This window comes from Rhinoraja longicauda, chromosome 34 (assembly GCF_053455715.1).
Source record: "Rhinoraja longicauda isolate Sanriku21f chromosome 34, sRhiLon1.1, whole genome shotgun sequence".
Classification (NCBI taxonomy): Eukaryota; Metazoa; Chordata; class Chondrichthyes; order Rajiformes; family Arhynchobatidae; genus Rhinoraja; species Rhinoraja longicauda.
The window spans coordinates 4,159,425-4,187,219 of record NC_135986.1 but is presented as its reverse complement, the minus strand read 5'-3'; the positions used below and the strand labels follow the sequence as shown (position 1 = coordinate 4,187,219).

The window sequence follows — 27,795 nt, the reverse complement described above, 5'->3', positions numbered from 1 at the left end:
GGGCAGAGGGGCCGCGCAGGCGCAGCGCCGCATCTCTAGCGGGACGGCGATCGGGCGCAGGACGCGGGGCTACTCATGGCCAAGATGGTGAGTGCGCTGCGCGGTGCGGCCGGGTCTGCGCGGCATGGCGACCCCGGGGGGGGGCGGGGCATGGGGCAGCAGGGCGCTGAGGGGCCGAGCGGCAACTCCCCCCCTCACCTCACACTCGGCACCGGGGCGGGGGGGGGGGGGGGGAAACCGAGACCGCGGCCCGGGCAGCGCGGAGCCGCCACCACCACTACCACCAGGCCCCGTTACTACTGCTAGGCCGTCACTACCACCACCAGGCCCCGCTACTACTGCTAGGCCGCCACTACCACCCACCACCAGGCCCCGCTACTACTGCTAGGCCGCCACTACCACCCACCACCAGGCCCGTAGGCCCGTAGGCCTCCACTACCACCCACCACCAGGCCCGCTACTACTGCTAGGCCGCCACTACCACCCACCACCAGGCCCATAGGCCGCCACTACCACCCACCACCAGGCCCGTAGGCCGCCACTACCACCACCAGGCCCCGTTACTACTGCTAGGCCTCCACTACCACCACTACCACCAGGCCCCGTTACTACTGCTAGGCCTCCACTACCACCACCAGGCCCGTAGGCCCGTAGGCCTCCACTACCACCCACCACCAGGCCCGCTACTACTGCTAGGCCGCCACTACCACCCACCACCAGGCCCATAGGCCGCCACTACCACCCACCACCAGGCCCGTTAGGCCGCCGCCGCCGCCGTTGCTGGAGCAGGGCAGGGAGGCATGAACTGGGGGTGGGAAGGGGTGGTTCGGGGAGGGAGGAGGATAAATGAATTTATGGGGAGGAGAAATTGATTTGTGGGGATGGATTTGAGCCGGGGGTGGGGGGGGGGGGGGAGTGTGGGGAGGAGGGGGCAGGATGAATTAATTTGTGGGGAGAGGGGGGGAGGATACATGGATTTAAGGGGAGTAGGGTGGATTTGAGGGGAGGAGCGAGGAGGATAAATGAACTTAGGGAGGAGGTTTAATGAATTTAAGGGGAGTGGGGATGGATAAGAGGGGAGGAGGGAGAATGATAAATGAACGTGGAGGGAGGAGGATGAATTAATTTGAGGGGGAGGGGGAAGGATAAATGGATTTTGGGGGAGTGGGGATGGATTTGAGGGGAGGAGGGAGGAGGATAAATGGATTTGTGGGGAGGAGGGATGGATTTGAGGGGAGGAGGGAGGAGGATAAATGGATTTGAGGGGAGGAGGGAGGAGGACCAATGAATGTAGGGAGAGTGGGGATGGATTTGTGGGGAGGAATGAGAAGGATTGCAGTTGTACAGGGCCCTAGTGAGACCGCACCTGGAGTACTGTGTGCAGTTGTACAGGGCCCTAGTGAGACCGCACCTGGAGTACTGTGTGCAGTTGTACAGGGCCCTAGTGAGACCGCACCTGGAGTACTGTGTGCAGTTGTACAGGGCCCTAGTGAGACCGCACCTGGAGTACTGTGTGCAGTTTTGGTCTCCAAATTTGAGGAAGGATATTCTTGCTATTGAGGGCGTGCAGCGTAGGTTTACTAGGTTAATTCCCGGAATGGCGGGGACTGTCGTATGTTGAAGGACTGGAGCGACTGGGCTTGTATACACTGGAATTTAGAAGGATGAGAGGGGATCTTATCGAAACATATAAGATTATTAAGGGGTTGGACACGTTAGAGGCAGGAAACATGTTCCCAATGTTGGGGGAGTCCAGAACCAGGGGCCACAGTTTAAGGATAAGGGGCCGGCCATTTAGAACGGAGATGAGGAAAAACCTTTTTAGTTAGAGAGTTGTAAATCTGTGGAATTCTCTGCCTCAGAAGGCAACGGAGGCCAATTCTCTGAATGCATTCAAGAGAGAGCTAGATAGAGCTCTTAAGGATAGCGGAGTCAGGGGGTGTGGGGAGAAGGCAGGAACGGGGTACTGATTGAGAATGACCAGCGGTGATCACATTGAATGGCGGTGCTGGCTCGAAGGGCCAAATGGCCTCCTGCACCTATTGGCTATTGATTATGAATTTGTGGGGAGTGCGGGTGGATTTGAGGGGAGAGGAGGGAGAAGGATAAATGAACTTGTGGGGAAGAGGGAGAAGAATAGAATTTGTGGGGCGTGGGATTTGTGGGGAGGAGGGAGAATGATAAATGAATTTGTGGGGAGAGGAGGGAGAAAGATAAATGAACTTGAGGAGGGAGGAGGATGAATTAATTTGAGGGGAGTGGGGATGGAGTTGTGGGGAGGAGGGAGAAGGATAAATGAATTTGTGGAGAGGAAGGAGAAGGGTTATTGAATTTGTGGGTAGTGGGGATGAATTTGAGGGGATGGGAGGGCAGGAGAAATGACCCCCCCTTCCCTATCCCTGTGTGGAAGAAGGGAGTTACGATGGAGGGGAGGGGAGGGGAGGGGGGATTAATTTATGGCCTCCTCATTAGGAGGCAGGAGAAATGAGTCGTGGGTGGTGAGAGAAAGGGCAGCCATCATGGGTAGCGGAGTGGGGATGAAATTGAAGGGATGAATTTATGGGGAGAAGGAGCAGGAGAAGAAATGAGTCCTACTGGGTGGTGGGAGAGGGTGGAAACATGGACGCCATGGATAGAGGAGTGGGGATGAATTTGAGGGGTGGGGTGAATTTATTGGGGAGGGGGAGCAAGAGAAATGAATCCCCCAGGGTTGGTGGATTAGACAATAGACAATAGACAATAGGTGCAGGAGTAGGCCATTCAGCCCTTCGAGCCAGCACCGCCATTCAATGCGATCATGGCTGATCACTCTCAATCAGTACCCCGTTCCTGCCTTCTCCCCATACCCCCTCACTCCGCTATCCTTAAGAGCTCTATCCAGCTCTCTCTTGAAAGCATCCAACGAACTGGCCTCCACTGCCCTCTGAGGCAGAGAATTCCACACCTTCACCACTCTCTGACTGAAAAAGTTCTTCCTCATCTCCGTTCTAAATGGCCTACCCCTTATTCTCAAACTGTGGCCCCTTGTTCTGGACTCCCCCAACATTGGGAACATGTTATCTGCCTCTAATGTGTCCAATCCCCTAATTATCTTATATGTTTCAATAAGATCCCCCCTCATCCTTCTAAATTCCAGTGTATACAAGCCCAATCGCTCCAGCCTTTCAACATACGACAGTCCCGCCATTCCGGGAATTAACCTAGTGAACCTACGCTGCACGCCCTCCATAGCAAGAACATCCTTCCTCAAATTTGGAGACCAAAACTGCACACAGTACTCCAGGTGCGGTCTCACCAGGGCCCGGTACAACTGTAGAAGGACCTCTTTGCTCCTATACTCAACTCCTCTTGTTACGAAGGATTAGGGGTGGAGAGTTAGATTTAGCTCTTAGGGCTAAAGGGCTCATGGCGGCACGGTGGCGCAGCGGTAGCGTTCATATCATATATATATACAGCCGGAAACAGGCCTTTTCGGCCCTCCAAGTCCGTGCCGCCCAGCGATCCCCGTACACTAACACTATCCTACACCCACTAGGGACAATTTTTACATTTACCCAGCCAATTAACCTACATACCTGTACGTCTTTGGAGTGTGGGAGGAAACCGAAGATCTCGGAGAAAACCCACGCAGGTCACGGGGGAGAACGTACAAATTCCGTACAGTGCAGCACCCGTAGTCAGGATCGAACCTGAGTCTCCGGCGCTGCATTCGCTGTAAAGCAGCAACTCTACCGCTGCACCACCGTGCCGCCTTACAGTGAATGCAGCGCCGGAGACCCGGGTTCGATCCTGACTACGGGCGCCGTCTGTACGGAGTTTGTACGTTCTCCCCGTGACCTGCGTGGGTTTTCTCCGAGATCTTCGGTTTCCTCCCACACTCCAAAGACGTACAGGTTAATTGACTGGGTAATATGTTTAAAAAAAATTGTCCATAGTGTGTGTAGGATAGTGTTAATGTGCGTGGATCGTTGGGTGGCGTGGACTCGGTGGGCTGAAGGGCCTGTTTCCGTGCTGTATCTCTAAATCTAAAAAAAAAATATCTAAATCTAAAGGGAGATGGGGGGGGGAAGCAGGAATGGGGGCTACTGATTTTAGTTGATCATCTTAAATGGCGGTATCACAAAATGCTGGAGTAACTCAGCAGTTCAGGCAGCATCTAGGAGAGGGAATGGGTGACGTTTCGGGTCGAGACCTTTCTTCAGACTGAATTATATTCGTCAGACATATAAAATGGCGGTGCTGGCTCGAGGGGCCGAATGGCCTACCCCTGCACCTATGTTTCTATGGGCTTGAGGGGTGAGGGATTGAGGATGAATTTGTGGGGAGGGAGGGAGGGAGAAGAAGAAATGAGTTCCCCCCGCAACGTGGGAGGGGGTGGATTTGGGAGGGGGTGGGGATGAATTGGAGGGGAGAGTGGGTATGGATTTGAGAGGGGGGGAGTGGGAATTAATTTATGCAGAGAGGGAGCTGGAAAAATGAGTCTCCCTCGATGGTGGGTGCAAGACACAGACGCAGAATGCTGGAGTATCTCAGCAGGTCAGGCAGCATCTCGGGAGAGAAGGGACGGGTGACGTCTCGAGTCGAGACCCTTCTTCAGATTTGTGGGGTGAGGAGGGGGGTTTGTGGGGTGATGGGTGGGTGATGGGGGTTTGTGGGGTGAGGGGTTGGGTGATGGGGGTTTGTGGGATGAGTGGGGGGTTTGTGGGGTGAGGCGGTGGGTGATGGGGGTTTGTGGGGTGAGGGGGGGGTTTGTGGGGTGAGGGGGGTTTGTGGGGTGAGTGGGGGGGGGGTTTGCGGGGTGAGGGGATGGGTTTGTGGGGTGAGGGGGGGTTTGTGGGGTGAGGGGTGTGTTTGTGGGGTGAGGGGTGGGTTTGTGGGGTGAGGGGTGGGTTTGTGGGGTGAGGGGGGTTTGTGGGGTGAGGGGTGGGTTTGTGGGGTGGGGGTGGGTTTGTGGGGTGAGGGGTGGGTTTGTGGGGTGAGGGGGGTTTGTGGGGTGAGGGGGGGTTTGTGGGGTGAGGGGGGGTTTGTGGGGTGAGGGGGGTTTGTGGGGTGAGGGGGGGTTTGTGGGGTGAGGGGTGCGTTTGTGGGGAGGGGAAGGTGTGGGTATGAATTTGAAGGGAAGGGAAACAACGGGTTTGGATTTAGTAGATGTGGGGAGTGCGGATGAATTTATGGGGAGTAGGGGTGAATTTATTGGGTGGGGGAGAGGGGATGGATTTATGGGGAGTTGGGGTGAATTTATGTGGGGGAGGTGGGGGTGAATTTATAGGGGGTGCGGGGGTGAATTTATGGGGGGGTGGGGGTGAATTTATGGGGGGAGGGGATGAATTTATGGGGGAGTGGTGGTGAATTTATAGGGGGTGCGGGGGTGAATTTATGGGGGGGGTGGGGGTGAATTTATGGGGGGAGGGGATGAATTTATGGGGGAGTGGTGGTGAATTTATAGGGGGTGCGGGGGTGAATTTATGGGGGGGGAGGGGATGAATTTATGGTGGGAGTGTGGATGATATTTATGGGGAGTGGGGATGAATTTACGGGGGGTTGGGGTGAATTTACGGGGGGGTAAATTTATGGGGGGGAGGGGATGAATTTATAGGGAGAGTGGGGATGAATTTATTTGATGGGGTGGGGATGAATTTATGGGGGTGCGAGGATGAATTTATGGGGGGAGTGGTGATTAATTTATGGGGGGTGGGGATGAATTTATGGAGGAGTGTGGATGAATTTATGGGGAGGTGGGGTGAATTTATGTGGGGGGGTGGGGATGAATTTATGGGGGGGTGGGGATGAATTTATGGGGGAGTGGTGGTGAATTTATGGGCGGGAGTGTATGAATTTATGGAGGGGTGGGGGTGAATTTATGGGGGAATGGGGGTGAAATTATGGGGGAGTGGGGATTAATTTATGGGGGAGTGGTGGTGAATTTATGGGGGGGAGTGGCGGTGAATTTATGGGGGGAGTGGTGGTGAATTTATGGGGGGAGTGGTGGTGAATTTATGGGGGGGAGTGGTGGTGAATTTATTGGGGGGGTGGGATGAATTTATTTGATGAGGGAGTGGGGGTGAATTTATGGGGGGGTGGGGGTGAATTTATGGGGGGTGTGGATGAATTTATGGGGGGGCGTGTGGATGAATTTATGGGGGGTGTGGTGGTGAATTTATGGGGGGTGTGGATGTGAATTTATGGGGGGGTGTGAATGTGAATTTATGGGGGGTGTGGATGAATTTATTTGATGGGGAGTGGGGATGAATTTATGGGGGAGTGGTGGTGAATTTATGGGGGGCGTGCGGATGAATTTATGGGGGTTGGGGATGAATTTATGGGGGGGTGAATTTATGGGGGAGTGGTGAATTTATAGGAGGTGCGAGGATGAATTTATGGGGGGAGTGTGGATGAATTTATGGGGGGGTGGTGATGAATTTATGGGGGGTGGTGGGGATGAATTTATGGGGGGGTGGGGATGAATTTATGGGGGGTGGTGGGGATGAATTTATGGGGGGGTGGGGATGAATTTATGGGGGGGTGGGGATGAATTTATGGGGGGGTGGAGATGAATTTATAGGGGGTGGTGGGGATGAATTTATGGGGGGTGGGGGTGAATTTAGGGGGGTGGGGGGGGGTGATAGTGAATTTATGGGGGGGAGTGGTGGTGAATTTATGGGGGGGTGGGGGTGAATTTATGGGGGGGGGAGTGGTGGTGAATTTATGGGGGGGTGGGGGTGAATTTATTTGATGGGGGAGTGGGGATGAATTTATGGGGGAGTGGGGGTGAATTTACGGGGGGGTGGGGTGAATTTATGGGGGGGATGAATTTATTTGATGGGAGAGAGGGGATGAATTTATGGGGGGATGGGGATGAATTTATTTGATGGGGGGGCGGGGATGAATTTATGGGGGAGTGGGGATGAATTTATTTGATGGGGGGGTGGGGATGAATTTATTGGATGGGGAGGAGTGGGGGTGAAAATGTATGGGGAGGGGAGGGGAGGCAGGAGAAATGAATTTCCCTGGGGGGTTGTGAGAGGCCGGGGAGACATGAGACACGTGCGTGAAGGGTAAGAGAGTAAGGATTAATTTATTGGGGGGGGGAGCCATTAAGTCTTTGGGCGAGTGGTGGATAGTAAAAGGAGTGAGAATTAATTTATTGGGGGGTTGGGGGGCAGGAGAGAGGGATTTAATTACCGTGGGTGTTGGGTCAATTGTTTAAATGGGAGGGGTGGGATTTACTTTTATGTTCATTGTGTGGAAAAGCCTTTGATACATTTTGTGTGGGGCGGGTGGGGGTGTTGGGAGAGGGAAATGCAAATTTGAAATCTTGGGGGGGGTGGGGTGTGGAGGGAAGGGGGGGTGTGGAGGGAAGGGGGGGGTGGCAGAAGCTAAATCCTTTATCCCCCTCCTTGTGTTAATAGACAATAGGTGCAGGAGGAGGCCATTCGGCCCTTCGAGCCTGTACGCACCGCCATTCAATGTGATCGTGGCTGATCATTCTCAATCAGTACCCCGTTCCTGCCTTCTCCCCGTACCCCCCTGACTCCGCTATCCTTAAACGCTCTATCTAGCTCTCTCTTGAATGCATTCAGAGAATTGGCCTCCTGTGTTGCAATGGGCGGGGGAAAATGGAGGTAATATAAATGCAGGAGGTAGACACAAAATGCTGGGGCAACTCAGCGGGACAGGCAGTCTCGACCCGAAACGTCACCCGTTCCTTCGATCCAGAGAAGCTGCCTGACCCGCTGAGTTACTCCAGCACTTTGTGTCTGTCTTCGGTGTAAACCAGCGCCTGCAGTTCCTTCCTACACAATATGATGCAATGATTTTTTTATTTGGGGGGTGGAGGGGGGGCAGAGATTCAGGATGGGGTGAAAAGTTCTCAACAGTGTGGTGAAGCTTTTTTTTTTTGAAATGGTGGCTCTGTGAAAGTGGAGCGTATTAAAACCCTTGAGGGGAGAAATGTGTTTAATTACGGGACAAATGTAATTATCGCGGGCACTGTCAAAGGCAGGGAGGAACGGCAGGCGCTGGTTTAAACCAAACGGCGCCCATTCCTTCTGTCCAGAGACGCTGCCTGACCCGCTGAGTTACCCCAGCACTCTGTGCCTTCATTCTTCCTTGGGGCAGGCTGTCAGGCCTGTAAACGTGCCGGAAAATAACGGCAGACGCTGGTACAAATGGAAGGCATCACCAAATGCTGGAGTAACTTAACGGGTCGGGCTGCATCTCTGGAGAGAAGGAATGGGCGACGCTTCGGGTCGAGGCCCTTCTTCAGACTGGGGGGGGGGGGGGGGATTTAAAATGGGAAGGCGTTTAATTGCTGGAGTAACTGCAGGTCTGGCAGCATCTGTGGAGAACGTAGAGAGGGTGGTGAATCTGTGGGACTCTTTGCCACAGACGGCTGTGGAGGACAAGTCAGTGGTTGTTTCTAAGGGGGAGGTTGATAGATTCTTGATCAGTGCGGGTGTCAGGGGTTACGGGGAGAAGGCAGGAGAATGGGGTTGGGAGGGAGAGAGATAGATCGGCCGTGATTGAATGGCGGAGTGGGCTCGATGGGCCGAATGGCCTAATTCTGCTCCTATCGCCAAAGGATATTTTGAAGGCAGAGATAGACGTTTAGTCTATCTTGTCCACGACGTTTCAGGTCCAGGCAGAGAGGAAGGGGGAAGAAAGCAGGAAGAGGGGAGGGGGGAAGCTGGGAGATAGGTGGGTTGAAGAGAGCTGGGGGGGGGGGGGGGGGGGAGGTGGAAGGAGGGAGTGGGGGAAAGGTGGAAGGAGGGATGGGTAAGGAAAGCTGGAAGGAGAGGGGGAGGGTGGAAGGAGGGAGGGGGGAAGGAGGAAGGAGGGAGGGGGGGAAGGAGGAAGGAGGGAGGGGGGAAGGAGGGAGGGGGAGGGGGGAAGGAGGAAGGAGGGAGGGGGAAGGGGAAAGGAGGGAGGGGGGGAAGGTGGGTTGAAGAGAGCTGGGGGGGTGGAAGGAGAGAGGGGGGGAAGGTGGAAGGAGAGGGGGAGGGAGGGAAGGTGGAAGGAGAGAGGGGGGGAAGGTGGAAGGAGAGGGGGGGAAGGTGGAAGAGAGGAGCGGGTGGAAGTTGGAAGGGGGAAGGTGGAAGGAGGGAGGGGGAAGGGGGGAATGTGGAAGGAGGGAGGGGGGAAGGTGGAAGGAGGGAGGGGGGAAAGCTGGAAGGAGGGAGGGGGGAAGGTAGGAGCGGGGGAAAGGAGGGAGGGGAGAAAGGTGGAAGGAGGGAGGGAGAGGGAAAGGTGGAAGCTGGAAGGAGGGAGGGGGGGAATGTGGAAGGAGGATGGGGTAAGGAAAGCTGGAAGGAGAGAGGGGGTGGAAGGAGGGAGGAGGGGGGGAAAGGTGGAAAGAGGGAGGGTGGAAGCGGGAAAGGGGGGGGTGGAAGAGAGGAGGGGTGGAAAGGTGGAAGGAGGGAGGGGGGGAAGGTGGAAGGAGAGAGGGGGGGAAGGTGGAAGAGAGGAGCGGGTGGAAGTTGGAAGAAGAGGGGGGGCAGGTGGAAGGAGGGAGGGGGGAAGGTGGAAGGGGGAAGCTGGAAGAGGGAAGGGGGAATGTGGAAGGAGGGAGGGGGGGAAGGTGGAAGGAGGGAGGGGGGGAAGGTGGAAGAGAGGAGCGGGTGGAAGTTGAAAGAAGAGGGGGGGAAGGTGGAAGGAGGGAGGGGGGAAGGTGGAAGGAGGGAGGGAGGAAAGGGGGAAGGAGGGAGGGGGGGAATGTGGAAGGAGAGAGGGAGGGTGGAAGGAGGGAGGGGGGGAAGGTGGAAGAGAGGAGCGGGTGGAAGTTGGAAGAAGAGGGGGGGAAGGTGGAAGGAAAGAAGGGGGGAAGGTGGAAGGAGGGGGGGGAAGGTGGAGGGAGGGAAGGTGGAAGGAGGGTGGGAAAGGTGGAAGAGAGGGAGGGAAGGTGGAAGAGAGGAGCGGGTGGAAGTTGGAAGGAGAGTGGGGGGGGAAAGGTGGAAGGAGGGAGGAGGGGAAGGTGGAAGAGAGGAGCGGGTGGAAGCTGGAAGGAGGGAGGGGGGCAGATCCTTCAGACTCGAATGGAAGGCATCAATTGAGCGTCTGGGGGTGATTGGAGCAGTGGACCCGGGAGAGGAATATGGAGAGAGGAGTGCCGTGGGGAGGAGATGGTCTTGGTGCAGTACGCATCTGCTGGGACGATGCTTGTAGCTGTGTTTCCGCGTCCTCTAAGTGAGGAATCTGTTGTGGCTGAGTGCCTTCGGCGCATGCTGTGCTGCAGGTGCGCACGGTGCACTTGTGCCCGCCTCAGCGGTACCGCAGGGAGCTGCTCCGCGTGGCAGCCTGGGCGTCCGATTGCGATCCGCGTGGCCGGCGGCAGGTGTTGTGGTGATGGGCTCCACCAGGCAGCGTTGCAGTCTGGGCGTGCGTGGCGTGGTTTGCACTGGCAGCCGTGACTCACAGAGCCAGCGTCGAGTCGTACGCTAGGCCGTGCTGTGTTAGGGAATCCCCCTCTCTCTTCCACCCCCCCACCCTCCACTTCCTCGAAGGCTACAAAAATGATTAGACATCGCAGGGAATTGTGGCCTAACCATCGCACCAACCGACCGACCGACCAACCTCTCTTCCACCGACTCCATCTACAACTCGCGCTGCCTTGGCAAGGCCAGCAGCCCAGACCATCGCACAAACCATTAACTCCATCTACGCCTCGCGCTGCCTGGGCAAGGCCAGCAGCGTAATCAAGGACCAGTCTCACCCCCACCGGCCACTCCCTCTACTCCCCTCTCCCATCGGGGCAAGACGTACAGAAGCGTGAAAACGCACACCTCCAGATTCAGGGACAGTTTCTTCCCGGCTGTTATCAGGCAACTGAACCATCCTACCACAACCAGAGAGCAGTGCTGAACTACTATCTACCTCATTGGTGACCCTCGGACTATCCTTGATCGGACTTTGCTGGCTTTACCTTGCACTGAACGTTATTCCCTTATCGTGTATCTGTACACTGAATGGCTGGATTATAATCGTGCATTGTCTTTCCGCTGACTGGTTAGCGCGCAACAAAAGCTTTTCAATAGACAATAGGTGCAGGAGGAGGCCATTCGGCCCTTCGATCCAGCACCGCTATTCAATGTGATCATGGCTGATCATTCTCAATCAGTACCCCGTTCCTGCCTTCTCCCCATACCCCCTGACTCCGCTATCCTTAAGAGCTCTATCTAGCTCTCTCTTGAATGAATTCAGAGAATTGGCCTCCACTGCCTTCTGAGGCAGAGAATTCCACAGATTCACAACTTTCTGACTGAAAAAGTTTTTCCTCATCTCAGTTCTAAATGGCCGACCCCTTATTCTTAAACTGTGTGGTCCCTGGTTCTGGACTCCCCCAACATCGGGAACATGTTTCCTGCCTCTAAAGTGTCCAACCCATAATTAATCTTATACGTTTCGATAAGATCTCCTCTCATCCTTCTTTCACTGTACCTCGGTACACATGACAATAAACTGAATGGAGTCCCACCTGCCTGCGTTTGGCCTGTATACCTCTAAACCTATCCTATCCAACTTTAGTTTAGAGGTATAGTGCGAAGATAGGCCCTTTGGCCCACCGAGTCCTAACCGACCCACAATCCCCCTCCAATTTACAATTTTAGCGAAGCCAATTAACCTACAAACCTGTGGAGTAAACCCATGCAAGTCACTGGGAGAGCGTGCAAACTCCGTACAGACAGCACCGAACCCGGGTCAGGATCGAAGCCGGGTCTCCGGAGCTTTGAGGCAGCAACTCTACCGCTGCGCCACCGTGCCCGCCCAAAAATGTACCTGTGTGAATGATTCTTAAACGTTGTACGTTGGTATGTTGGCATTCATAGCGAGGGGATTTGAGTATAGGAGCAGGGAGGTTCTGCTGCAGTTGTACAGGGCATTGGTGAGACCGCACCTGGAGTATTGCGTACAGTTCTGGTCTCCTAATCTGAGGAAAGACATTCTTGCCATAGAGGGAGTACAGAGAAGGTTCACCAGATTGATTCCTGGGATGGCAGGACTTTCATATGAAGAAAGACTGGATAGACTCGGCTTGTACTCGCTGGAATTTAGAAGATTGAGGGGGGATCTTATAGAAACTTACAAGATTCTTAAGGGGTTGGACAGGCTAGATGCAGGAAGATTGTTCCCGATGTTGGGGAAGTCCAGCACAAGGGGTCACAGTTTAAGGATAAGGGGGAAGTCTTTTAGGACCGAGATGAGAAAGTTTTTTTTTCACACAGACAGTGGTGAATCTGTGGAATTCTCTGCCACAGAAGGTAGTTGAGGCCAGTTCATTGGCTATATTTAAGAGGGAGTTAGATGTGGCCCTTGTGGCTAAAGGGATCAGGGGGTATGGAGAGAAGGCAGGTATGGGATACTGAGTTGGATGATCAGCCATGATCATATTGAATGGCGGTGCGTACAGGCTCGAAGGGCCGAATGGCCTACTCCTGCACCTATTTTCTATGTTGTGATAGTCCCTGCAGACCGCACACGCGAATCTTGTCCCCATCTCCTTTTCCCACTCCCAGGAAAATCAAATTTGCGCTCTCCTTCATAAATGAAAACCGAAACCTCTCCAAACCATTCTGAGCACAACCATGTCCTTTCTGCAGGACGGTGAACAGTATTGTCCTCCACAATCCTAGCTGCGACCCACCTGATGTTTTTAGAAAGAGGTTAAAGACACTAAAAGCTGGAGTGATTCTGCGGGTCGGGCAGCATCTCTGGGGAGAAGGAACGGGTGACGTTTCGGGTCGAGACCCTTCTTCAAGTTGTACGATAACCTTTGTAGGGAAAAAAACTGCAGATGCTGGTGTAAATCGAAGGTAGATCCAAAATGATGGAGTAACTCAGTGAGACCGCACCTGGAGTACTGTGTGCAGTTTTGGTCTCCGAATTTGAGGAAGGCTATTCTTGCTATTGAGGGCGTGCAGCGTAGGTTCACCAGGTTAATCCCCGGAATGGCGGGACTGTCACATGTTGAAAGACTGGAGCGACTGGGCTTGTATATACTGGAATTTAGAAGGATGAGAGGGGATCTTATCGAAACGTATAAGATTATTAAAGGATTGGACACGTTAGAGGCAGGAAACATGTTCCCGATGTTGGGGGAGTCCAGAACCAGGGGCCACAGTTTAAGAATAAGGGGTAGGCCATTTAGAACGGAGATGAGGAAAAACCTTTTCAGTCAGAGAGTTGTGAATCTGTGGAATTCTCTGCCTCAGAAGGCAGTGGAGGCAAATTCTCAGGATGCTTTCAAGAGAGAGCTGGATAGAGCTCTTAATGATAGCAGAATCGATGGATATGGGGAGATGGCAGGAACGGGATACTGATTGAGAATGATCAATAGACGACTGACAATAGGTGCAGGAGGAGGCCATTCGGCCCTTCGAGCCAGCACCGCCATTCAATGTGATCATGGCTGAACATTCTCAATCAGTACCCCGTTCCTGCCTTCTCAGCCATGATCACATTCGGTGCTGGCTCGAAGGGCCGAATGGCCTCCTCCTGCACCCATTGTCTATTGACTATTGTCTACATCCCTGTATTTGTATTGTCGCCCTCTTGAAATAAATGCTAGCATTGCGCTTGCCTCCCTCACTACCGATTCAACTTGCAGATGAACCTTCTGGCAATCCTGCAGCAGCACCCCCAAGTCCCTTTGCGCCTCTGATTTCTGGATCCTCGCCCCGTTTAGAAAAGGGCCTACGTTTGGACTAGTGTCGATTAGACACTTAGTGGTTACCGTGAACCACCGTCCCCCTACTCCTTCCCCTTCCTCCTCCCCTTCCTTCCTCGCAATTAGGCTTGTATACACTGGAATTTAGAAGGATGAGGGGGGATCTTATTGAAACATATAAGATAATTAGGGGATTGGACACATTAGAGGCAGGAAACATGTTCCCAATGTTGGGGGAGTCCAGAACAAGGGGCCACAGTTTAAGAATAAGGGGTAGGCCATTTAGAACGGAGATGAGGAAGAACTTTTTCAGTCAGAGAGTGGTGAAGGTGTGGAATTCTCTGCCTCAGAAGGCAGTGGAGGCCAGTTTGTTGGATGCTTTCAAGAGAGAGCTGGATAGAGCTCTTAAGGATAGAGGAGTGAGGGGGTATGGGGAGAAGGCAGGAACGGGGTACTGATTGAGAGTGATCAGCAATGATCGCATTGAATAGCGGTGCTGGCTCGAAGGGCTGAATGGCCTACTCCTGCACCTATTGTCTATTGTCTATTGTCCCCCTCCTCCGTAGTCACCAACGGCTGGAAAGGGCGCGGAGAAGATTTATGAGGATGTTGCCTGGACTCGAGGGGCCTGAGCTATAGGGAGAGGTTGAGCAGGCTGGGTCTCTATTCCATGGAGCGCAGGAGGATGAGGGGCGATCTTATAGAGGTGTACAAAATCACGAGAGAGGAATAGATCGGGTAGATGCACAGAGTCTCTTGCCCAGAGTCGGGGAATCGAGGACCAGAGGACATGGGTTGAAGGTGAAGGGGAAAAGACGTCATAGGAATCTGAGGGGCAACTTTCTCACACAGAGGGTGGTGGGTGTGTGGAACGAGCTGCCGGAGGAGGTAGTTGAGGCTGGGACTATCGCAACGTTTAAGAAACAGTTAGACAGGTACATGGATAGGACGGGTTTGGAGGGATATGGGCCAAGCGCGGGCAGGTGGGACTGGTGTAGCTGGGGCATGTTGGCCGGTGTGGGCAAGTTGGGCTGAAGGGCCTGTTTCTACACTGTATCACTCTATGCCTCGATACTCCATCTTCAGCATATGGGGCTCTTTGTTTCTAGAAGTATACATTCATGGGTAGGGAGGCCTGGCCTGCCCAGTCTCACCAAGGCTTTATGGTGGGATTTGTTGACTCAACTACTCTTGATAGAAGAAGTTTTATTCACAAAATGCTGGAGTAACTCAGCGGGTCGGGCAGCATCTCAGGAGAGAAGGAATAGGCGACGTATTGGGTCGAGACCCTTCTTCAGTCTGAAGAAGGGTCTCGACCCGAAACGTCGCCCGTTCCTTCTCTCCCGAGATGCTGCCTGACCGCTGAGTTACTCCAGCCATTTTGTGTCTACCTTCGATTTAAAGCAGCATCTGCAGTTTTTTTTGCCCACTCTCTTGATATGCTGTTTGACTTACTAATTACCTGCTGAGTCTAAGTCTTTGTTTCTTGTACAAGGTCACCTTTGGTTAACGGCACCTTATCACTTTTTCAAAACTCTAGTTTTCCATTTTCTTCTGCCAAGGTGCATAACTGTGCATATTTGCAAATCGCACTGTTTGCTATTCCTGCTCAATTACTTCTGCACATCCCCACAAAGGGCCCTCAATCTTTGTCACAGCTCTCATAAGAGCTCACCAGACACCTGAGCAGAATTGGGCCATTCGGCCCATCGAATCCTCTGCCGTTCGATCACGGCTGATCTATTTACCCCCCCTCTCAACCCCATTCTCTTGCCTTCAGTCTGAAGAAGGGTCTCAATAGACAATAGGTGCAGGAGGAGGCCATTCGGCCCTTCGAGCCAGCACCGCCATTCAATGTGATCATGGCTGATCATTCTCAATCAGTACCCCGTTCCTGCCTTCTCCCCATACCCCCTGACTCCGCTATCCTTAAGAGCTCTATCTAGCTCTCTCTTGAATGCATTCAGAGAATTGGCCTCCACTGCCTTCTGAGGCAGAGAATTCCACAGATTCACAACTGAAAAAGTTTTTCCTCATCTCAGTTCTAAATGGCCGACCCCTTATTCTTAAACTGTGTGTGGCCCCTGGTTCTGGACTCCCCCAACATTGGGAACATGTTTCCTGCCTCTAACGTGTCCAACCCCTTAATAATCTTATACGTTTCGATAAGATCCCCTCTCATTCGGGTGACGTCTCGACCTGAAACGCCACCCCATCCCTTCTCTCCTGAGATGGCCTTCAGTCTGAAGAAGGGTCTCGACCCGAAACGCACCCCAATCCTTCTCTCCTGAGATGCTGCCTGACCCGCTGAGTTACTCCGGCATTTTGTGTCTACCTTCGATTTTAACCAGCATCTGCAGGTTTTTTTTCTCCGGCTCTTGTCTTCTCCCCCTGGCCCTTACATCATCGCCACAGGGCCCTGGAGGCCAAGTCAGTGGATATTTTTACACCAGGGATAGACAAATTCTCGATTAGAACGTGCGTCAAGGGTTATGGGGGGAAGGCAGGAAAATGGGGTTAGATGCTGCCTGTCCCGCTGAGTTAATCCAGCATTTTGTGTCCAGCCGTGATTTGAATGGCGGTGGACTCTAAGCGGCTGAATGGTCTAATTATACTCCTGTAACTCGTGAACCTGTAATCCAAAAACTTAGCAATCCGCACTTTTAAAACGTTTCGGGTCAAAACTCTTCCCTGTCTCTCTCCCTTCCCCTCTCTCCCCACCCCCCCCCCTCCCTCCATCCCCGTCCCTCTCCACGCCTCTCCCTCTCCACCCCCTCCCTCTCCCTCCACCTCTATTTCTCCCCCCTACCTGATGTCCCCGATGTTGGGGAAGTCCAGAACAAGGGGTCACACAGTTTAAGGATAAGGGGGAAGTCTTTTAGGACCGAGATGAGAAAGTTTTTTTTTCACACAGAGAGTGGTGAATCTGTGGAATTCTCTGCCACAGAAGGTAGTTGAGGCCAGTTCATTGGCTATATTTAAGAGGGAGTTAGATGTGGCCCTTGTGGCTAAAGGGATCAGGGGTATGGAGAGAAGGCAGGTACGGGATACTGAGCTGGATGATCAGCCATGATCGAATTGAATGGCGGGTGCGTACAGGCTCGAAGGGCCGAATGGCCTACTCCTGCACCTATTTTCTATGTTGGACTGTGTGTGGGTGATGAAATCTCGTGCAAAAGACTTGTTTTTTGGACGACTAATAAAGATATCCTGAATCTCAGGAGAGAAGGAATGGGCGACATTTCGGGTCTGTGGTGTACCTGGCGAGGGGAGGGGTGGGGTGGTTGGTGGGGGTGTGGGGGGGGGGAGGGGGGGATTTGGCGGGGTTGTGGGACGGCGGGCGCCAACCACTCAAGCCGCTCATCGCCCTGCCTTCCCCCCCCCCCCCCCCCCCCCACCCCCCCGCAGCATCGCATGAGTCAGCATGCGAAGATGGCCGCTGACGCCGACGTGGACTTCGAGACCGGCCACTCCGGCGCGTCGACCACCTACCCCACCCAGTGCTCCGGCCTACGCAAGAACGGCTTCGTCGTGCTCAAGGGGCGCCCCTGCAAGATCGTCGACATGTCCACCTCCAAGACGGGCAAGCATGGCCACGCCAAGGTAACATCGACGAACATCGACTTCTCCAACCTTAGACAGCTCCTCCGTCCCCCTCTCTTCCCAGATCTCCCTCTGTCTTCCCGTCTCCGCCTATACCCTTCCTTTGTCCCGCCCCCCTGACATCAGTCTGAAGAAGGGTCTCGGCCCGTTCCTTCTCTCCCGAGATGCTGCCTGACCCGCTGAGTTACTCCAGAATTTTGTGAATAAATACCTCAGTCTGAAGAAGGGTCTCGACCCGAAACGTCGCCCGTTCCTTCTCTCCACAGATGCTGCCCGACCCGCTGAGTTACTCCAGCATTTTGTGAAACGTCACCTATCCATGTTCTCCACAGATGCTGCCTGACCCGCTGAGTTACTCCAGCATTTTGTGCCTACCTTCGGTTTAAAGCAGCATTTCCTGCACATTCTAAATGTCCGGGAAAATCTGCATCCCCTTTGATCTGTCGTTTTCACTCCTTGCCCTTCCATATCTCCGTGTCTCCCTCTCCCCCCGACATCAGTCTGAAGAAGGGTCTCGACCCGAAACGTCGCCGTTCCTTCTCTCCTGAGACGCTGCCCATCCCGCTGAGTCACTGCGGGATTGACATAAATGGGCACGTGAACGATGGCGGGTGAATGGGCCCGTTTCCACGCTGCATGACCTTTAACGGTGGGTCCCCTCGTTAGCCCTGGTCTCGTGTCCCCCCTGTTCCTCCTGGTTCCCGTGTCCTGTTTTAGTTTAGCTTAGAGATACAGCGCGGAAACAGGCCCTTCGGCCCACCGTGTCCGCGCCGACCAGCGATCCCCGCACACTGACACCATCCTACACCCACTAGGGACAGTTTTTTAATATTTACCAAGCCAATTAAGCTACATACCCTCGTGGGCTTTCTCCGAGATCTTCGGTTTCTTCTCACACTCCAAAGACGTACAGGTGTGTAGGTTAATTGGCTTGGTAAATGTAAAAACTGTCCCCAGTGGGTGTAGGATAGTGTTAGTGTGCGGGGATCGCTGATCGGCGTGGACCCGGTGGCCGAAGGGGCCTGTTTCCCCGCGCTGTATCTCTAAACTAAACTAAACTAGTGTCCTCCTCCCAACCTCATCTATTGCATCCGCTGCTCTAGATGTCAACTTCTTTACATCGGCGAAACCAAACGCAGGCTCCGGCGATCGTTTCGCTCAAAACCTTCGCTCAGTCCGCCTTAACCAACCTGATCTCCCGGTGGCTGAGCACTTCAACTCCCCCTCCACTCCCAGTCTGACCTTTCTGTCATGGGCCTCCTCCAGTGCCATAGTGAGGCCCAGCGCAAATTGGAGGAACAGCACCTCATATTTCGCCTGGGCAGCTTGCAGCCCAGCGGTATGAACATTGACTTCTCCAACTTTAGATAGTTCCTCTCTTCCCCTCCCCCTTCCAGTTCTCCCTCTATCTTCCCGTCTCCACCTATATCCTTCCGTTGTCCCGCCCCCCCTGACATCAGTCTGAAGAAGGGTCTCGACCCGAAACGTCGCCCATTCCTTCTCTCCTGAGATGCTGCCTGACCCGCTGAGTTACTCCAGCATTTTGTGAATAATTGCCAAGGCCCGCTGAGGCAAAGCTGCCATCGGTATCGATCCAGCAAGCAAAAATGCGCAGGAAAGAACTGCAGATTGCTGGTTTAAAATGGAAGGGAGGCTCAAAATGCCGGAGTAACTCAGCGGGACAGGTAGCAGCATCTCTGGAGTGAAGGGCTGAACAGGTGACGTTTCGTAGTCGAAACTCCAGGTGCGGTCCTCACCAGGGCCCTGTACAACTGCACACAGTACTCCAGGTGCGGTCTCACCAGGGCCCTGTACAACTGCACACAGTACTCCAGGTGCGGTCTCACCAGGGCCCTGTACAACTGCAGAAGGACCTCTTTGCTCCGGTACTCAAATCCTCTCGCAATGAACAGACAATAGGTGCAGGAGGAGGCCATTCGGCCCTTCGAGCCAGCCAATAGTCAATTTATTTGTCACATACACATAAATGTCAAGTCAAGTCAAGTCAAGTCAATTTTATTTGTATAGCACATTTAAAAACAACCCACGTTGACCAAAGTGCTGTACATTTGATTAGGTTCCAATAGAAAAAAAATGAAAACATACAGTAGCACGCAAACAGTTCACAGCGCCTCCTCAATGAGCCTCAACGCTAGGGAGTAGAAATATGTTTTGAGCCTGGACTTAAAGGAGTCGATGGAGGGGGCAGTTCTGATCGGGAGAGGGATGTGCAGTGAAATGAAAAATTACCCGCAGTTCAACAATAAGACCAATGAAAATAAGCAATAAAAAATATGCAATCGTAAACCAACATTGAAACCGTTCAATGTGATCACGGCTGATCATTCTCAATCAGTACCCCGTTCCTGCCTTCTCCCCGTACCCCCTGACTCCGCTATCCTTAAGAGCTCTATCTAGCTCTCTCTTGAATGCATTCAGAGAATTGGCCTCCACTGCCCGTCTGAGGCAGAGAATTCCACAGATTTACTCTTCCGATTTACTCTCAGAATTTCACTCTCTGACAATAGACAATAGGTGCAGGAGGAGGCCATTCGGCCCTTCGAGCCAGCACCGCCATTCAATGTGATCATGGCTGATCATTCTCAATCAGTACCCCGTTATTGCCTTCTCCCCATACCTCCTGACTCCGCTATCCTTAAGAGCTCTATCTAGCTCTCTCTTGAATGCATTCAGAGAATTGGCCTCCACTGACTTCTGAGGCAGAGAATTCCACAGATTCACAACTGAAAAAGTTTTTCCTCATCTCAGTTCTAAATGGCCGACCCCTTATTCTTAAACTGTGTGGCCCCTGGTTCTGGACTCCCCCAACATTGGGAACATGTTTCCAGCCTCTAACGTGTCCAACCCCTTAATAATCTTGTACGTTTCGATAAGAACCCCTCTCATCCTTCTAAATTCCAGTGTATACAAGCCTAGTCGCTCCAGTCTTTCAACATACGACAGTCCCGCCATTCCGGGAATTAACCTAGTAAACCTACACCGCACACCCTCAATAGCAAGAATAGGCATTGAATGGCGGTGCTGGCTCGAAGGGCCGAATGGCCTCCTCCTGCACCTTTCGATAAGATCTCCTCTCATCCTGCAGCTCCTTCCTGCACATTCCTAGACACCCAATTTTTAATTGGGAACTTGTCTCATCTTTCCAAGGAGGTGGGTCTTCTGACTGTAAAAACGTGAGCTTCCTCAACCAAAGCTCTGGAACATTTCCCCGTAATTTTGATTATTTATTTTCATTAAAGTTCCAATTGCCCAAAGCCCTCCTTTCAGGGACATGATAATAAAAACTGGTTTGGTGAAACAGCATAGACATAACAATCCTGCTAGTTTTTCCTATAATCTTATCTGCCCACATTCCCGTCACGTTTTTCCTCCACAATATTCCATGTTACTCGTGCACCCTGTCCCCATCCCGACTTTCAAAACCCGGGCGAAGATTAAAAAGTGCGTGTGATTGTGTTTGGAAATCTAGGTTTAGTTTAGTTTGGAGATACGGCGCCGAAACAGGCCCTTTCGGCCCACTGGGTCCGCGCCGACCAGCGATCCCCGCACACTAACACACTGTCCTACACACACACACACACACTAGGGACAATGTTTACATTTACCAAGCAGGTAAAACTCAAAGTGATCATGGCTGATCATTCTCAATCAGTACCCCGTTCCTGCCTTCTCCCCATACCCCCTGACTCCGCTATCCTTAAGAGCTCTATCTAGCTCTCTCTTGAATGCATCCAGAGAATTGGCCTCCACTGCAAACTCCGTACAGGCAGCGCCCGTAGTCGGGATCGAACCCGGGTCTCCGGCGCTGCATTCGCTGTAAGGCAGCAGGCAGTGAAGAAAGCCAATGGTACGTTGGCCTTCATAACAAGAGGAGTTGAGTATAGGAGCAAAGAGGTCCTTCTGCAGTTGTACAGGGCCCTAGTGAGACCGCACCTGGAGTACTGTGTGCCGTTTTGGTCTCCAAATTTGAGGAAGGATATTCTTGCTATTGAGGGCGTGCAGCGTAGGTTCACTAGGTTAAATCCTGGAATGGCGGGACTGTCATATGTTGAAAGACTGGAGTGACTAGGCTTGTATACACTGGAATTTAGAAGGATGAGAGGAGATCTTATCGAAACATATAAGATTATTAAGGGGTTGGACACGTTAGAGGCAGGAAACATGTTCCCACTGTTTCAGTACCCCGTTCCTGCCTTCTCCCCATACCACCTGACTCCGCTATCATTAAGAGCTCTATCCAGCTCTCTCTTGAAAGCATCCAGAGAATTGGCCTCCACTGCCTTCTGAGGCAGAGAATTCCACTGATTCACAACTCTCTGACTGAAAAAGTTTTTCCTCATTTCCATTCTAAATGGCCGACCCCTTATTCTTAAACTGTGGCCCCTGGTTCTGGACTCCCCATGATTTCACCCTGTAGAGTCAAAGAGTCTTACGGCATCAGAGAGGGATATGGACCAAACAAACGCAGGTAGGTGGGATCAGCGTAGACGTCGGCCATCTTGCCCACACCGAGCAACATGTCCCATCTGCACCGCTCCTTGCGCCCGACGTCACCAGCTCCCCCTCCCGGACCCGCCGTCCGACGAGCCTTCTCCTGGGCGGGTTCCCGATCTGCCACGGGTCGCCGGTCTCGCCGGAGAGAGCGCGCCCAGCGATCGGGGCCTATCGGGGTGGGCCAACTCTGCTCGCCAACTCTGACCATGTCTGCCACTTCTCGCTTCCTAGGTTCACTTGGTGGGCATCGACATATTCACCTCAAAAAAGTATGAGGATATCTGTCCCTCCACTCACAACATGGACGTGCCCAACATCAAGAGAAGCGATTATCAGGTAAGGCCAAGCCAACGGATCATTTATGAGGCGGAGATAAGACAGATTCTTAATTAGTGCGGGCGGTCGGGGGTTTGGGGGGAGAAGGCAGGAGAATGGGGTTGGGAGGGAGAGATAGATCAGCCACGATTTGAATGGCAGAGTAGACTTGATGGGCCGAATGGCCTAATTCTGCTATATAACTCTTAGGGGAGGCACGACCTGCACCAAGCGGTGGGGCTCCAGGGAGCATTGCACAACAGGAATGAGTGGGTTAACGCATGATGAGCGTTTGTCGGCACTGGGCCTGTACTCGCTGGGGTCTAGAAGGATGAGGGGGGGGGACCTCATTGAAACGTACAGAATAGTGAGCGGCCCGGATAGAGTGGATGTGGAGAGGATGTTTCCACTAGTGGGAGAGTCTAGGACCAGAGGGCACAGCCTCAGAATTAAAGGACGTTCTTTCAGGAAGGAGATGAGGAGGAATTTCTTTTGTCAGAGGGTGGTGAATCTGTGGGATTGGGTCGGAGAGAGAAGGAATGCGTGATGTTTCGGGTGGAGAGAAGGAATGGGTGACGTTTCAGGTGGAGAGAAGGAATGGGTGACATTTCGGGTTGTAGAGAAAGAATGGGTGACGTTTCGGGTGGAGAGAAGGAATGGGTGACGTTTCGGGTCGGAGAGAGAAGGAATGGGTGACGTTTCGGGTCGGAGAGAGAAGGAATGGGTGACGTTTCGGGTCGGAGAGAAGGAATGGGTGACGTTTCGGGTCGGAGAGAAGGAATGGGTGACGTTTCGGGTCGGAGAGAGAAGGAATGGGTGACGTTTCGGGTCGGAGAGAGAAGGAATGGGTGACGTTTCGGGTCGGAGAGAGAAGGAATGGGTGACGTTTTGGGTCGGAGAGAGAAGGAATGGGTGACGTTTCGGCTCGAAGGGCCAAAATGGCCTCCTCCTGCACCTATGTTCTGTGAAGGCGCGTTGCTGAATTTGTTCCTCTCTTTGCCCTTCAGTTGATCGGGATCCAGGATGGCTACATGACTCTTCTGTCCGATGCCGGGGACTTGCGCGAGGATTTGAAGCTTCCCGACACTGATCTGGGAAAGGAGATGTCTACGCGTTACACCAACGGGAGGAGTCAGTCGTGAGTGTCGTCTTTTCCCGCAGTTCCACCCTGTCACTCATCCCACCCAGCGCCTCCGTTCTCCACCTAGCGCCACACGTCTTCGGAGCAGGATTAGGCCCCGGCCTTCAATCATGGCCGACCTCACGTCCCCTTTCCCCTTGCCTTCTCCCCACATCCTCTGACACCTACCATCCTTTGCATGAAAAAGTCCCCATTTGATCCCCCCCCCCCCCCCCCCCACCTTGAACCCGTGTCCTCTGGTCCTCGATTCCCCATCTCTGTGCGTCTACCCGGTCTATTCCTCTCGTGATTTTGTACACCTCCACAAGATCGCCCCTCATCCTCCTGCGCTCCATGGAATAGAGACCCAGCCTGCTCGACCTCTCCCTGTAGCACAGGCCCCTCAAGTCCAGAGTGCCAAACAGTGCAAAGCTTAACACGTATAAAGGACAGAACACCACTGTTAAATCCGTTCACTTTATAGAAACATAGACAATAGGTGCAGGAGGAGGCCATTCGGCCCTTCGAGCCAGCACCGCATTCATTGTGATCATGGCTGATCGTCCACAGTCAGTAACCCGTTCCTGCCCTCTCCCCATATCCCTTTATTCCACTAGCCCCTAGAGCTCTATCTAACTCTCTCTTAAATCCATCCAGTGAATCGGCCTCCACTGCCCTCTGTGGCAGAGAATTCCACAGATTCACAACTCTGGGTGAAAAAGATTTTTCTCACCTCAGTTTTAAATGTCCTTTATTCTAAGGACTGTGTGTGTGTGTGGCCCCTGGTTCTGGACTCGCCCAACATTAGGAACATTTTTCCTGCATCTAGCTTGTCCAGTCCCTTTATAATTTTATATGTTTCTATAAGATCCCCCCTCTCATCCTTCTAAACTCATAGAAAATAGGTGCATGTGTATGCCCCCCTCGAGCCAGCACTGCCATTCAATATGATCATGACTGATCAACTAAAATCAGTACCCCCTTCCTGCTTTCCCCCCCCCCATCTCCCTTGATTCCGTTAGCCCTAAGAGCTATGTCTGACTCTCTCTTGAATGTATCCAGAGAATCGGCCTCCACTGCCCTCTGTGGCAGAAAATTCCACAGATTCACAACTCTCTGGGTGGAAAAGTTTTTCCTCAACTCAGTCCTAAATGGCCCGACCCCTTATTATAGACAATAGATGCAGGAGGAGGCCAATCGGCCTTCGAGCCTGTACGCACCGCCATTCAATGTGATCATGGCTGATCATTCTCAATCAGTACCCCGTTCCTGCCTTCTCCCCATACCCCCTGATTCCGCTATCCTTAAGAGCTCTATCCAGCTCTCTCTTGAAAGCATCCAGAGAATTGGCCTCCACTGCCTTCTGAGGCAGAGAGTTCCACAGATTCACAACTCTCTGACTGAAAAAGTTTTTCCTCATCTCAGTTCTAAATGGCCTACCCCTATTCTTAAACTGTGTGGCCCCTGGTTCTGGACTCCCCCAACATTGGGAACGTGTTTCCTGCCTCTAAACGTGTCCAACCCCTTAATAATCTTATACGTTTCGATAAGATCTCCCCTCATCCTTCTAAATTCCAGTGTATACAAGCCTAGTCCCTCCAGTCTTTCAACATACGACAGTCCCGCCATTCCGGGAATTAACCTAGTAAACCTACGCTGCACGCCCTCAATAGCGAGAATATCCTTCCTCAAATTTGGAGACCAAAACTGCACACAGTACCCCAGGTGCGGTCTCACCAGGGCCCTGTACAACTGCAGAAGGACCTCTTTGCTCCTATACTCAACTCCTCTTGTTATGAAGGCCAACATTCCATTGGCTTTCTTCACTGCCTGCTGTACCTGCGTGCTTCCTTTCAGTGACCGATGCACTAGGACACCCAGATCTCGTTGTACGTCCCCTGTTCCTAACTTGACACCATTCAGATAATAATCTGCCTTCCTGTTCTGACCACCAAAGTGGATAACCTCACACTTATCCACATTAAACTGCATCTGCCATGCATCCGCCCACTCACACAACCTGTCCAACTCACCCTGCAACCTCATAGTATCTTCCTCACAGTTCACGCTGCCACCCAGCTTTGTATCATCTGCAAATTTGCTAATGCTGACCGCTCTCTCTCTCTCTCTCTCTCTCTCTCTCTCTCTCTCTCCCCCCCCCCAGATCACAGTCATCAGTGCCATGAATGAGGAATGTGCTATTGCGATCAAGCTGATGAGCAAGTAAATGCAGCATAGGTAGGTACTGGGGCCCGGGGGGAGGGGAGGGGAGGGTGGGTGCTTCACGCGCCCACACAGGGTGTGGAGATGGGAGAACGGACAACAGACAATCGGTGCAGGAGGAGGCCGTTCGGCCCTTCGAGCCAGCACCGCCATACCCCGTGATCGGGGCTGGCCATCCACAATCAGTGCCCCGTTCCTGCCCCCTGACTCTCCGCCATCTTTAAGAGCTCTATCTAACTCTTCCTCTGAAAGCATCCAGTGAATCGGCCTCCACTGCCCTCTGCGGCAGAGAATCCACGGATTCACAACTCTCTGGGTGAAAAAGTCCTCATCTCAGTCCAAAATGGCCGACCCCTTATTCTTAAACTGTGTGTGTGTGTGGACTCCCTTCCCCAACATGGGGTTCATGTTTCCTGCACGGAATGGAAGAGAGGTCATCTCCCACCGTTCCCTCCTGCTCCCAACAGCGTAACTTCCCCACCCGGTCGTCTTACAAGGTTGAGTTGAGTTTCACTGTCTGTCGTGGGAAGGAAGATAGACACAAAACGCTGGCGTAACTGCCACGGTGGCGCAGCGGTAGAGTTGCCGCCTTACAGCGAATGCAGCGCCGGAGACTCGGGTTCGATCCCGACCGCGGGCGCCGTCTGTACGGAGTTTGTACGTTCTCCCCGTGACCTGCGTGGGTTTTCTCCGAGATCTTCGGTTTCCTCCCACACTCCAAAGACGTGCAGGTTTGTAGGTTAATTGACTGGGCAAATGTAAAAATTGTCCCTAGTGTGTGTGTGTAGGATAGTGTTAGTGTGCGGGGATCGCTGGGCGGCGCGGACCCGGTGGGCCGAAGGGCCTGTTTCCGTGCTGTATCTCTGAATCTAAAAAAAACAACTCAGCGGGACGGGCAGCATCTCCGGAGAGAAGGAACGGCTGACGTTTCGGGTCGAGACCCTTCCTCAGACTGAGAGCCGGGGAAGAGGGAGATACAGAGATGAGGACGTTTAAGGTGTGAACAGGAGACTAAGGGGGCAGAGATCAAGGAACATGTGGAATAGATCATTGCTGGCTGGGAGAAGGTGGCAACAGATAAAATGTAGTCGGAGATAGTCAGACTGGTGGGAGAACTGGGAGGGGGGGAGGGGGGATGGAGAGAGAGGGGAAAGCAAGGGGTTACTTGAAGTTAGAGACGTCAATGTTTCATACCGCTGGCGTGTAAGCTGCCCCAAGCGAAATATGAGGTGCTGTTCCTCCAATTTGTGCGCTGGGCCTCACTCACTGTGTAACCCGTGATCACCTATCCCATCGTCAACAACGGACCATTGACCCATGAAGGGTCTCGACCCGAAACGTCACCTATTACGTCTGAAGAAGGGTCTCAACCCATTCCTTCTCTCTAGAGATGCTGCCCGACCCGCTGAGTTACTCCGGCGTTTTGTTGTCTACCGTTTTCAAATATATATATTTCCTCGAAGGTCTTTATTCACAAAGTGCTGGAGTAACTCAGCGGGTCAGGCAGCATCTCGGGAGAGAAGGAATGGGCGACGTTTCTTCAGTCTGAAGAAGGGTCTCGACCCGAAACGTCACCCATTCCTTCTCTCCTGAGATGCTGCCTGACCTGCTGAGTTACTCCAGCGCTTTGTGAATTAAATACCTTCGATTTGTACCGGCATCTGCAGTTTATTTTCTTACATATATTTCCTCTTTTCTCTAGGATTTCGGCTTCTGGTGAAACGGCCTTGCCCCAGGCTTGGTGCGTGGAAAACAAACCTGTTATTTCAACACGAATGCAACTAAAGTATAATTTAAAAAGGAAAAAAAAAAAACCAAAATTGCAAGCGAACACTAACTTTATTTCCGAAATCCTGGTCCACTGTCAACCCATCTGTACTCGCCCCTCCCCCCCTCACCCACCCCCCCCCCCTCACCCCACCCCCCCTCCTCCCCACACCCACCCCCCCCTCCTCTCCCCCTCACCCCCCCCCCCCCCTCCTCTCCCCTCACCCCACCTCTCCTCACCCAGCCCCCCTCCTCTCCCCTCACCCCACCTCCCCTCCTCTCCCCTCACCCCACCTCCCCTCCTCTCCCCTCACCCCACCTCCCCTCCTCTATCCTCACCCCACCTCCCCTCACCCCCCCTCCCTTCACCCCAACCCACCTCCCCTCCCCTCACCCCAACCCACCCCACCTCCCCTCACCCCAACCCACCCCACCTACCCTAGCCCCATCCCCCCCTCCTCTCCCCTCACCCCAACCCACCTCCTCTCCCCTCACCCCAACCCACCCCACCTCCCCTCACCCCAACCCACCCCACCTACCCTAGCCCCATCCCCCCCTCCTCTCCCCTCACCCCCCCTCCCCTCACCCCAAC

General features: G+C 53.2%; 1 protein-coding gene across 1 annotated transcript; it reads left to right on the top strand.

The window, feature by feature from the left end:
• LOC144609562 (eukaryotic translation initiation factor 5A-1-like) lies at positions 1 to 23,250 on the top strand. Its single transcript, XM_078428069.1, has 4 exons — positions 1 to 87; positions 17,069 to 17,263; positions 22,010 to 22,114; positions 23,101 to 23,250. The coding sequence occupies exons 1-4, from the start codon at positions 76 to 78 to the stop codon at positions 23,233 to 23,235; spliced, it is 447 nt and encodes a 148-aa protein (XP_078284195.1). The 5' UTR covers positions 1 to 75; the 3' UTR covers positions 23,236 to 23,250.
• Positions 23,251 to 27,795: the final 4,545 nt, after the last annotated feature.